Source organism: Mycteria americana, chromosome 17, assembly GCF_035582795.1.
Source record: "Mycteria americana isolate JAX WOST 10 ecotype Jacksonville Zoo and Gardens chromosome 17, USCA_MyAme_1.0, whole genome shotgun sequence".
Lineage (NCBI taxonomy): Eukaryota > Metazoa > Chordata > Aves > Ciconiiformes > Ciconiidae > Mycteria > Mycteria americana.
Genome location: NC_134381.1, coordinates 9,709,103 through 9,721,954, shown reverse-complemented (window position 1 = coordinate 9,721,954; position 12,852 = coordinate 9,709,103). Strand labels below are relative to the sequence as shown.

The 12,852-nt window shown below is 52.7% G+C and overlaps 1 protein-coding gene across 4 annotated transcripts in view; it reads left to right on the top strand.

Annotated features, from left to right (window-relative positions):
- The window catches only part of VAV2 (vav guanine nucleotide exchange factor 2), a 155,882-nt gene that overhangs the window by 91,827 nt on the left and 51,203 nt on the right, over nucleotides 1–12,852 (top strand). For 3 of the 4 annotated variants that reach the window (XM_075519505.1, XM_075519503.1, XM_075519502.1), the window contains one exon: nucleotides 11,233–11,291. The exons of the other annotated variant lie outside the window; for it this stretch is intronic. In XM_075519505.1, the coding sequence (XP_075375620.1) occupies nucleotides 11,233–11,291 (59 nt within the window). The remainder of the gene's footprint in view (nucleotides 1–11,232; nucleotides 11,292–12,852) is intronic. 4 annotated transcript variants of the gene reach the window in all.

Below are 12,852 nucleotides of genomic sequence, written 5' to 3'. Positions count from 1 at the left end.
TTTAGCGGTCGTCTTGCTTCCCGTTATTTGCAAGGTCTGTGCAAACTGACGGGGCCAAGCTGAGCCAGGGAAAGCAGTGGAGATGCAGGGGGGCATTTTGTGGGAGCAGGATGTGCGATTGCATGGCCACTCACCCCTGCACCTCCTGCCGAACGCTTGATTTTTTTCCCGTTTAGTAGCAGTGCTGGGTGTTGGAGGACTAGATGAGCACAGCAGTCCCCAGAGGTCCTGGGGACCCTCTCGTAGTCTGTTGCCACCGGCAAGCTCATCGTTCGACCCATCCTTAGCCAGGACCTTTGCAGTAGCACCGGGTCTCTCTTGCTCAGTCCCAGCGCTGGACGGATGAAGATGCAATTTCACTCTCTTCTGTTGTCTTCTCCTGTCTGGCGGAGATGCTTGCAGAGGCAGCGTCTCTCCGAGCCCTCGCGCGGGGTAGGCTCGTCCGAGCCCTGGAGCGGCAGCAGGGATCAGCTGTCCCCAGGCAGGAGGGAAGCGCGCGGCAGCTCGCAGGCAGCCGGCCGTGTTTGCGGCAGGCACAGCTCATCCGTGCCCCGTGAATCCCCGCCGTTCACGGGAAACCAGTTGCTTCGTTTCACCCAGAGCTTCCTCCAGGCCATGCCCTTGCCTTGGCTTCGTGTTTGCGCTTTCTCCAAGCCCGGGGTGTCTGTGGCATGCCGCGTGGTAGCACCTACCATGCTATCGAGTTTGTTCCAAACTAGTGGCTTTGCTGAGCATAGCCCTCACCGTCCTCTCACCCTGAGCTCTCAGCAGCACCCTTGGGTGCTGCTGAGCTCTCCCTAGGGGCTGACCTTGCTGCTTCGAGAGTTTTGGGGCCATCAAAGGGAATCTCTGTTCCCGTGTTCAGCTGGAGGCACAGCAGCAGGCACTTTCTCACTTTGTGTCTGTTGGCTTTGGTGTTAGCTCACTTGAAAAACTGCTTGGGTGTCCGTCCCCGTCCCCCCCCCCAGGCTTTAAAGTCCCATCAAAGCCAGCTCCTCACTCGAGTCATTGCCAAGCTATCAGACAGTGATAGTAAAAAGTAACCGAACGAGACAGCAGCTCAGCATCCGTGTCAGAGGAGAGAGGCCATTAAGTACCAGCATAAGTATTTATTGCTGTTGTATTAAAGGAACTCGGCAGCATAAAGCAAGCACTACAGTTTCAGGGCATTAATTTCTGTGCTTGGGAGTCGTGGGCGGTGTGGGGAACGGTGCAGCGAGACCGCGGTCGGGCTTGTTTGCAGCTCTCGGTGCTTCTGCGTGTCGGGTTGCTTTGCTTTGCCCTCTCTTGCCTTTGCATCGTCTCTGTGTCCCGGGGAGGCAAGGAACCCTGCTCTGCCGTGGTCCTGGCTCGGTGTGTTTGCTGTGGGATGGGGACATCTGTATCACGACGGGGATGGAGGAGCACAGATCCCTCCTTACGCAGACGTCAGGGTCCCCTATGAGACGTGTGTCAGTGTTCCCTCCGATAGTCAGCTGCTCTGTAATAGGAAAAACCAGATTGGTGTCTTAAATATGGGAGAGGACGTGTGTGCATCTGGGAAGCTTATGGTGGTGTGATAGAGTGCAGAGCTTTTCTACCAGTAGCTATAAATCCACCCAAGTTACTCCTTTCTCCTCCTTGCCAGGGGATGTTGCTGGTTTTGCAATGACTGCTCGCTGTCGTAAGGCTACATGATAGCAGACAGTGTGCTGGCCCCAAAGAGCTCAAAATAAACGCGTTAAAATGATACAAGTCCCATTCCCACTGGAAATCAGCAGAGGCTTTGCCAGTGACTTAATATTTGCATCCCCAACACGTAATGTGGTCAAATCATGGGTTTAATGCAAAATAATGCTGGATTTAATAACCCTGTTTTTAAAAGACCAGCCAAACACATACGGCGTAACGGCAGCGGGGCTTAGAGCAGCACATTACAGCTAATGGGCTTCACGACGCAGCGGTGCTCTGGAAGCGGAGGAGCTGCCCAGAGCCCTGGAACATCCCGAGTTAGCAGAGCCCTGACAGAGGCAGAGTCCGGGCTGTAAATCAGAGCAGCTGACGGGAGTGGGGGTGATTTTACAGTGCCCGAGGATCAGGTCCAGAAACGCCCTTTCCTTTCTCTTCTCAGGGTCCCGTTCCTCTCCTCTTTTCTAATGCAATTTATCATCTATGATTGATCTGTAGATGGAGGTTGCTCCGTCAGCAGCACCCTGCTGATAGCAGACCCGGCTGATAGCAGCACCGTGCCCGCAGCACCCTGGGGAGCACAGGAGCCAGGAGAAAAATCTGCCTCTCCCCTTTGCTCCCTCTCTGCTTGGGAAGGGATGGGGAGGAAAACCTTGGGGGTTTTCTCCCTCCTGTTTGGGGATGACCATTCTGCATCAGACCAATTTTTGCCCGACTCCTCCTGCTGCTCCCCGGGGAGCTTTGGGCTTTCGTTGCGTTTGCAGTTACGGCAGGTGATGCTTCCCAGCACTAGCAGGGTGGTATGGATGCTCCCCCCGCCGCGTTGCCCCTTTCCCCCTCTTGAAGCTTCGGGGACGGTGAGGGGGCTAAAGGCATTGAGCTCGCTTACACCCTCGTTACACACAAGTGTAATCTAGCGCTTATCGAATATGGATTTGTGAGGGTCCCCTGAGGACATGGCAGCCACAGATTGCAACTGCGAAGGATTTCTGGTTTGGGAGATGGATGCTCTGGGCTCCCTCCCCAGCGTAGCGAGCCTCACCCCTGCCCCGTGCCGCTGGTGGGGCTCGGTGCCGGGGCCCTGGGGAGCAGAGCCGTGGGCACGGGAAACGCTTCTGGTGCCCAAACGCCGCGTGGGCTGCCAGGCTGGCTGGGCATGCATTTTAGACGTTTTTAGTCATATCTGTAAAAATTGCTATATGTTCTCCAGCTTTTCGTTGGTAAATGCTCCTGCGAAGGCAGCCTTGCCGGGGGAGGCACTCCCTCCCCAGCTGCCTTGTAAGGAAATAACGCAAACCCTTGGTGCGTGTTCCTCCTGCTTTCTCAGAGGAGTTTTTGGTTTTGGTAAAAAACGCTTTCTCCTGGAAAGTGTATCTCTGACGATGGGCTCTCGTTAGACGGTTTAACCTCATTACCTTGAGAGGTGTAATCGCTCGTCCCTGTGACGCGGCAGTAACCATAACGCAGCCTGACGCTGCTGCTCTGAACTGTGGCTAAGAGGTCTCGGGGACAATCTGTGTCAGATGTTCACTTGAGGTTATTTTAACCCTTTGCTACTTCCATGACCGAGGTTCCCTTTAGAAAAGGAAGGAGCGAGTATGTCCAGCCTTCCTTGCTGAATTCGAGAAGCAAAATCCAGCTTGTACCTGGTTTTCCTGCGTCCACTTTGCAGATTGGAAGTCCAGCCCAGCAGTCCAGCCCCGGTGAGGCACGTGGTCCTAGCATCCCTGGCCAGCTCTCCCCTGACCCACTGTTCGGGCTTTAGGATGAGTTTACTGCTTCCCTGAGAACAGCACTTCACGCTGCACACGCATCTTTGAGGCCAAGGGAGCAGCAAACCCAGAGGGGTGTTGGAAGCTGGGCAGCTTTGTTGTTCCCCACTTGCTCTGGCAAATGGGTTTTGGGTTTTGTTTTACATTTCTGGTTCCTCCATCTCCTGTGATTTGATGGGTGCTCTAAAGCTCATCTGCAGCTCCATAACAACGTCACGAGTTGCCGATATTTCAATAACTGAAAAGGGAGCGGCAGTCAAGGATCCCTGGAATGGGTATTTGTTGGAGGAGGGAAGAGGCTTTACCATACCTCCATCATAGCGTTCCCCATCTGTCGCGTGGTCCTTTGTAGTGAAATACAGGGAGAGAAGCCAGCCACAGACTACACCGTCACGGGAGAACTTCCCTGGCTTTGATTTAAAATCCTTATCAAATATGTATCGGCTGAAATCCGCTCAGCTGGCACCTCTCCGAACGCTGCGTGCCAGCAAGCACCGCTCTTGCCTGGCACAAGGGGGAACGGGAGGGGAAGCCACGGCATCCCCGGGCAGGGGGAGAGGAGCGGCAGGGGAAACTGTTCAGACCGACACATCTGATCTGGAAAGGCACAATCCAGTTGCCCAAATGAATTCTTATTTAATAGCCCTCATCTTCAGCAGCCAGCTGGGTGGGTGAGATCCAGCTGAGAGGAGAGAGCCCTGGGTGTAGGCAAATCAAAACTGATTTGATCCCATAACGGGGCTCTGCCCTCCCTTGGCATCCTAAGGAAATAAATCGCCACAGGCTAATTTCCTCCCGCCTGGCCAGGGGCTGCTGCTCTCCTGCCGTGGCCACGTACAGCGATGCTCTTCTCGGGTTCTGGATTGCATCGGGAGACGTTGGCTGAAGGAATTCCCAGCAACGTCTGTGGGATGCTCAAGTGGCAGCAGCCCTGGCTGCGCGGGGAGAGGGCTGGAAGGCAGCGGTAGGTTTGACGCGTGCTGTGCTCGCTGCTATAAGGTCTTGCGGATTTACGCGCGAGGCAACGGCACGCGTGGAGCACAAATAATTGATCCGGAGCGAGCCCGTTGTGTTTTGTGTCGGCTCTCTCCCTCAGAGCTTGGCTACGCTGGCTTTCCAGGGCTGGTCTAGCTGAGGTATGAATCGTGGGAGAGGCGTATGCAAACAGAGGAGATGGGAGGCTGGGAGCTGCTGGTGACGCTTTGGTTTGCAAATGTCAGATCCTGGTCGCGCACAGCCTGGGGTGTGCGTGCGGCGGGGTGGAAGGGGCTGGGGAATGCCCCAGGCGGGCAGGGATATGCTCCTCAGCGAGCAAAGAGCAAACACGAGCTGACCGGCCACCTCGCTGGCCTCTGCCACGTGCAACGGTGGGAGAAAATACAGGGCTCTCCAGTACTGCAAACTGGAGGCAACTGGGGCAAATCCTACTTGCTCTCATGGCTGCTTTTATTTTGGCAGCCTTGTCCCTGGGACTCTTCATATCAGTGTTTTTATTATTGAATGCCGTTTTCCAACTCTGAAATAATTTAGCCAGCTTGTCTCTGAATTTGGGGTCAGGTTTCTGCCCACACAGAGGCTGGGGATGTTTGGATTTTTTTTTTTTTTTCTTCCCCTTCATGAGTTTAGAGGCAAACCAGAAAATTACTCCGTGTCATTTCAGGCTCTGAAATCACCTCCCACCCCAGAAGGGTAAGTGCAGAGGTGGTGTCCTGGTTTCAGCCGAGACAGAGTTCATTTTCTTTATAGTGGCTGGGATGGGGCTATGTTTTGGATTTGTGCTGAAGACAGCGTTGATAACACAGAGATGTTTTAGTTGTTGCTGCACTGGTCAAGGACTTTTCAGCTCCCCGTGCTCTGCCAGGTGCAGAAGAAGCTGGGGGGGGCACAGCCAGGACAGCTGATCCCAACTGCCCAAAGGGCTATTCCACACCATAGGGTGTCATGCTCGGTCTATAAAGCTGGGGAAGAAGAAGGAAGGGGGGGATGTTTGGAGTGATGGCGTTTGTCTTCCCAAGTCCCCGTTACGCGTGCTGGAGCCCTGCTTTCCTGGGGATGGCTGAACCCCTGCCTGCCCATGGCAAGGAGTGAAGGAATGCCTTGCTTTGCTTGTGTGCGCAGCTTTTGCTTTCCTATTAAACTGTCTTTATCTCAACCCTCGAGTTTTCTCACTTTTACCCTTCCAATTCTCTCCCCCATCCCACCGGGCGGGAGTGAGCGAGCGGCTGGGGGGGCTGAGTTGCCGGCTGGGGTTAAACCACGACAAGTGGCAACATCGAGGTCACTGCCCGGATTTATCGCCGCTGTGCAGAGCTCCTGCTTTGCTTAGAAGTAAATATTTGCTTGTTCTGGGAACGCACGACCTTGCTGGGGCTCGGCATGGGCTGCGAGCCTGGCAGCAACCCCTGCCGCTCGCTCGGGCTCTGCCCGCGCGCTCACAGAGCGCAGAGAGCTGGGGGGTTCCTCGTATGCAAAGTGTGCCCCAGTTTGTTTTTTCAAATACGGAGAGAGTTTATTTGAGAGTTTTCTAGATGCACAGAGATACCATCAGCAATAAAAAATGCTGGAGGAAATAGAAGAGCAGGAAGCGTAATAATTTATTTTTTGTTTTGCTTTAGTTTATTTTTAAATCTATAATTCCTAAAAGAAAGCACTGGTAGTAAGGAAGAAGAAAAGTAGTGGATTTCTTATAGTGGTGGTGTGGGGGTTTGGGGTTTTTTTCCTCTTTTCAAAAATCCCATTTCTTTACTCAGCCGGGTTTCTTGCAAAGTGAGCAGTGAGTGCGAAGAACCCAGTTTGAGACTTGATTTTTTTTTTTCCTTCTTTTTTTCTTTTTCCCAAGAAGTTCAGAGCTTGGTCCCTTCTTAAATCAGGGTCTCCACGAGACCTCTGATGCTCAGCCTCCAAAATCGCGTGCACGGCCCTTGTGCTCCCTTTCTGGTTCTGTCGATTCGCAGCAATGATCCCATCCCGTGCCGGTCAGTAAATGATCGGCTGGGTGGCGGGATTTAGCACGTGTCTAAAAATACAAGGCAAACTGGTACGTCAGGAATGCGAAGGGCATCCTTCACCTTGCACAGTGAAACCACCAGGAATTTCCCACTAACCCTTTGCAGGTTGACCGTAGAGAAAGTCCGTCTGTACGTCACCTGCGCCGCGTACCTTTATAGCTCTATTTCTGGCATCTTATTGTCAGCGGGATGTTATATATAGCTTTTATGGTAACGTTTGCATGCTGAATGCAGTTTTCTGGGAGGGAATTGCGTTGAGAAATGGGTGAAGAAGTAATAATAATCTGCGTAAGCCCCTGTTGTTTAAGCCCGCAGCCCTCCTTCTCCTGGAAGACAAACACCCAGATAAACCCACAGTTTTCCCAAGCACCGTGTTCAAATGACTTTGCTAAGCCCCTCGTCTGCCAGTGCTGAGCAGGGTGCTTTCCCCCAGGACGTCGCTGCCTCGGGATGGGGCCGGGAGACCCCCGCGCTACCCCGGCACGTGGGCGCGATGCCGTTTTGGCCACCGCAGCCTTTTCGAGTGCGGTTCAAGGGACCAGCGCGTTCGGAAGCTATTGCTCGTGGCTGCTGGTGAGCTCCAGGAGCGCTTCCAGGACGCAGCAGCCTCGGTTCTACTGGATTCCCAGTTTTGAGCAGCGGGTTAGTTTTAAGAGGGGAAATCCAGAGGTCTGAGCTTATGAAATAATCGGTGTAAATCTGAAGGGAAGCGATACCCCGTGGCAAGAAGTCATTTTTGGTTATACTATCTGCCTTGGGAAGCAAAGCATCTGCATTTCCAGGCTGCCGTAAAAGAAAGGGGGGGGGTATAAATAACCAGTGAACTATAATTCCACTTAGTGTCATGTCTGTATTAGTTGTATTAATATGTCCTGGCATTGCAGAAGTAACGAAAAGCCTCAGATGAGATCAGGGACCCCTTGTGCCAACTGCTGCGTGGGTGCGTAACGACGCGGATCCCGCCTGGCCTAATAGGAAACGATAGCTGGGAGTGGCAGGAAATATTACTGGGTTTCTCTGCAAATAAGCAGCTGCTTTACAGGGAAAATGAGACACAGTTTAGCAAGCGCTTAAGGATTGACTTACTTTTAAGAATGTTGTTTAATCCTGTTGAAATTGAGAGGATTACTTATCCTTAAATGCATGTTTAAGCACTTCCCTGGCTGGGGGCTGGCAGGCTGGAGCACGGGAGCTGGGGTTGCACTTGGCTTTTCTTGCTCTCGGCTACTGCCTTAGCGGGAGTTGTTGTTGGAAAAATACTCCCTGGTATGGGGACAGTCACCGTTCAGTCTTGCTTTCGGAGATGCCAAGCTTCGTGGAGGCTCTTTGTACCTGATCCCTCAAAGTGAGTCGCTTTGCTTACGTACCTGAGCATCGATTTGGGAGCCTAAGCGTAGGCAAGCGGATCTGTGCGTGCTGGCTCGTTGCTGGAACCAGGTCCCGGGCTTTGATGTGCCAGGATGTTCAGCGCCTGGGGCTTTTCATAAAAGAACAAAGCAAAAATTGTTGGCGTAGAGAACAGTGCGCTTTTCTCTTAAATTTCCCTGGAAGTCAAACCCTGCGGTATAACTGTCTGATTCATAAACTGATTTTTGTACTTTATAAGTCTAATAGTAGACCGCAGAAGAGACTCATTCAATCAGTCTAGGACTTCCCTTGGACTATTTTAAGCCCTATGGAGCGGGGCTGGGGGCTGCCAGCCGCCTCTGTAGCCTCCCTGCCCCGTTTGGGCTCGGTGTTTGCAGGTACCGCTTGCCGGCAGCGATGCTCTGCGCCGCAGCTCTGCCCGGACGAGCCCTGGAGCCTTTCGTGGCTGCTGATGAACTCAGTCCCACCTCCTCTCCCCAACTGGGGAGAATTTTAGAGGCGGGAGACTGCAGCACAGGGAGATTTAATAACATGCCCGGAGTGGGCTTTTAAATTGCTGAGAATTTGGGGTGTGAGACCTGATTTCTTTGACTCCTGCTTATGTTTTAACCTGCTTTCTCCTGTTGCTGTTCATGTCATTTCTAAAGGCAAAGCCAACCTTATTTAAAAACGCCGATTGAAATGACAGCACGCGCTTTAAGAGCACTGGGAGGGACGTGGTTCGCCTGGAGCTCGCAGTCAGGGCTGCCTTCTCCTTCCAAGGGGGCTCAGCCCCCTTCGCTTTCTCCGGCGCAGATTTGCTCATTGAAGCCTGACGTTACCAGAAGCCACGTCTTCGCTTGACGCTCCTCAAAGCCAGAGCAAACGAGAGACCGGCCAGAGATAGGGGTGTGAGAGGGACTCGGAGAGCCAGGCTTGCTTAACACCTCCCCAAAATAGAGGTGGGAATCTCGCCGGCTGGCGCTGGGAGCTTGCAGCTCGCTGGCAGGAGAGCACGTAGCTGAAGCACCTTTTCCAGAAGCGACCAACCTTTCTCCGTGCCGCTTTTTGGTTAGATTACAGTGAGATGAGGAACTTCACTGCATTTACGTCCATGGCACTAAATTTCTGCTTGAGAAAGTTTACGGTTTCTCTTCTAGTTGCACAGTAATTACGGTCCGTAATCAGTGGCTCCAGGGCATCCCTGTAAAACCAGGCGTGCCAGGGGTGGTGGTCTGGTAGCTATCCAGATGGGCTCTCGAGAGTGAGAAATAGGCCAAAATATGCTCATGACAGCAGTAGCAAAAGTAATGCTTTGTCTAATTTAAAAAAAATCCCTTATCCGCATCCTGTGCTTAGAGGGAACTCTCAGGGGCAACATCTTAAAAAAAAGAAAAGATGTGGAAGGATGCTTTGGTAAAGTCCTGTTTTGCTAGAAGCATTGCACGGGGGCAATAAAGGCTTCTGAGATGCGAGGAAAGTTCCCTCTTGCTCTGGAGCTCCTTTCTGCGTTGAACTCCCACTACTGACATTTTATACCAGGGAGAAACTTGGCCAAGTTTTGGCATTCGTGGAGTCTTAGTGGCCTTGTTGGATAATTCAGCATCTCTGTTTGTGTGAAAGTCGAAATGCCAAACTGCGGCAGCTCCTTTGTTGCTGCCCCAGCTTCGGGTCCATGCGTGGACAGCCGACAGCCGGGCTGGAATTCACGGCAATGGTAAGAGAAAACAGTCCTGGAGCAATCACAGAATCGTATAGGTTGGAAAAGACCTTTAAGATCATCGAGTCCAACCGTAAACCCAACACTGCCAAGCCCACCACTACACCATGTCCCTAAGCACCTCAGCCAAACGGCTTTTAGATACCTCCAGGGATGGGGACTCCACCCCTTCCCTGGGCAGCCTGTTCCAGTGCTGGACAACCCTTTCAGTGAAGTAAAATTCCCTAATATCCAGTCTAAACCTCCCCTGGCACAACTTGAGGCCATTTCCTCTCGTCCTGTCACTTGTGACCTGGGAGAAGAGACCGACCCCACCTCTCTACCCCCTCCTTTCAGGCAGCTGTAGAGAGCGAGGAGGTCTCTCCTAAACGGGGGAGGGATGAAGAGGGATGAAGGCCACAAAAGTATGGAGAAGCCAGAGTTTGGAGCAGGATGCCTGGGATCCGCCGCAGCAGGAGCAGCTCAGGCTCCGGGGCCGTCCTGGGGAGCTGCGGGCGTGCATCCCCCGCACTCCTCCGTGCTTGCGTGCCTCTCACAGAGGGAAGGATTTGCATCAGGATCCTTGATGCGACTGTGATTGACGTTCTGGGATAATACCGTGGGAGGGAGAGAGGCTTCGAGCACCCACGGCAGTCCCAGGAGAGGAGTCAGGCACTTCCTCGCTTAGGGCGCGTGCTCCCCTGGGTGGCTGATGGGAAGGTGGCTTAGCAAGCCAGGGGAGCATCCCTCAGCGGGGGTGGCACGCAGTCCCTAAAGAAAGCGGCGCTAACGGGTGCCTCATGGCTGGGTTGGGTGCAGGACGGCTGCAGAGAGTCACAGCCCCCGTGATATTTGGGTTTATATGCCTGGAGGAGAGCCGGGGTCTGGGGGTCCACAGCAGGGACCGCTCAAAAAGTCCTTTATCTGCGTCCTGGACACAGGCATCTCTATTCATTCCAGTGGACGGGAAACCAGGCCAAAAATAATAGGTTTGTTTTTTCAATCTAGCTTTGAAATGATGAATATGAGCAAGAGTAAAACATGTTTTCTATCTATAAGGGACTAAAACCGTTCTTTGTCTTCATTGAAAATTCTGCGTAGCAATTAAAACGTCCATCAAAAATAGGAGTTTTCAGAAAAAGCTGGTGGCTTTACTGTTCCTGATTGTGATGCTGATGAAAATATTTTGTTGTTGAATCACTTCTGGCTGTTTTCCACCAGAAAAGGGCGACGGTCTGCACTCACCTCTGACAGACTGATGATGCATCTTTATTGAAACGCAAGAAGTCAAAACCATTCAGTCTTGGCAAGTTTGCCTCAATAAGATCATTTTATGTGGGGAGAGGTGAAAGGAGTTGTAAACCTTTTGTAAGAAAATGCAAAGTACGAGGGTTTTTTTCAACGGTTCTCAGTGTCGCGTAAAACCTGTTGGAGCAGGTCTGGACTTAGACGAGCGAGCGGCGGGATGGAGGTTCCTCGGATGACGCTGTTGAATGGGTATCTTTGTAGCTGAGGGTTAAAAGCCTTTTGTGCTCAGTGGTCAACCCAAAAGCCGTGTTTGCACTGATGGTGTCCTCCAAGCCTGCCGGTGACGTACTGTGACCCTGATGGGGGGACGGGAGCACATCCATTTCAGTGGGTGTTCAGGTCTAAATACCGGGCTGTGAGTGCTCGAGTTCCCACCAAACCTTCCTCTGTCTTCAGTAAGCACACCGGCATCTTTTTCTCTTATTTCCAGGTGATCTCTGCGGTATCCAGACTCTCCTTCCACAGTATTGCGCAAACCAAAGGAATTAGGTAAGACCCTTTCAATATGGTGCTTTAAATCTTGTTTCTCTCTCTCCCTATCCGTATTCCTAGGATTTAATCACATCAGACTCTTTAGAAGCATTAATGTGGTTGGGATGAACAGACATCAAGGATGCCTTTGGGATGTAGGCGGGGTACTTGTAAAAGCACCTCACCAGCTGCTCAGGAGTAGTTTACAAATAAAATAAGTGAAAATGTAACAAGTTGTGTGCAGTATGCCTCCTGGGGAGGGTAGCAGGGCGGGTTTTAGTGTCTCTCGCTGGAGGTTTTGCTCAGGTCCCCTCTGCAGGGGCCGTGCAGCTGAGGACCGGGACCCCAGGACAGCCAGCAACGCCCGTCCCTTTTGCCCTGCCCGCGGAGCTGTGGTGTCACCCCGCTGTCCCCGCTGTCCCCTGCCCTGCTCTCCGGTCTGTGCAGAAGCGCCCAGGTGGCCTTGCAGTCGCTGACAGCTGGGAAACGTCTTCCTGGCTTTGGCAAAGGCGCATTAGTGCCGAGTGGGTCGTGGGGTTCAGAAGGACCCTGGCCCTGGCACCCAGGGTGGGCTGCCCTGCTGCCGGGCTGCTCCTCCTCTGCTAATTGAAGGAGCAATGGAGAAGGAATTAAAACCAGCAGACAGCCCTGTTAAGCAGAGCTGTTATCCTCGCCTTTGTTCGATTTCCTGCAAAATTGGTTTGCAATTGGTTTTCTTGTTAGTGTGCGTTTTTATTATTAATCAGCGACATCTCATTAGGACCACAGATAGAACTGGGAAGAGTTCCCAGCATAAAGTACCTTTCCTCCTGTTTTTTTCGGGGGGTTGTGGGTTTTTTTTTTCCCCAGCTATAGAACACATTTGCTTTTCTCCGCAGAACGTGTCTTGCTGCTATTCTGGTCAGGGTCTAGCAGCCCGGGGCCAGCCACAGCCAGGGTGTAGGGATGCGGGCTGGGTGGGGTCCCTGCTTTACTTCTAGCATGCCACCCCATGCCACCCCATGCCACCCCATGCCACGATTTCCACTGTTTGAACTCTTTTCACTGCCTTAACTGCACTGATATTGCTGGAGGGGAACAGCTTTTCACGTGTAAAACAAACTCGGAGCCTTCCCATCTGTTAAACACAAATCTGACAGATCCCACCAGGACTCGGGGGAGATTCAGGGGGGTGAAGGTTTGAGGAATAAAGACGTGCTGTAAGTTAAGGACTATTTATTATTAAGGATAGCCCTGAGTCCTGGAGAAGCCTGCAGCGATTATTATTTTAAGGGAAAAGAACATCCAAGGCGTTTGGAGGCAGGGAGTAACGGGGGACCGCACGCGCAGAAGCTGCAGTGCCTTGGCAAGGGCTGGGTTTAGGTCTCGGGGCATGGCTGGAAGAGGATGACATGGGTCACCCCTGGCAAAGCCCTTCCCTAGGCAGGGAGGTCCCGGTGTCGGCGCAGAGGATGAATGAGCTGGCTGTCCTCTGGGAAGGCTTTGGCTGAAGCCCTGGTGTTTCTGTTGAGGTCTCCCGCTGCCAGGGATGGGCGGGTTGGGCGATAGCTGGGAGCCAGGAGCAGGGAGGCTTTGCTAT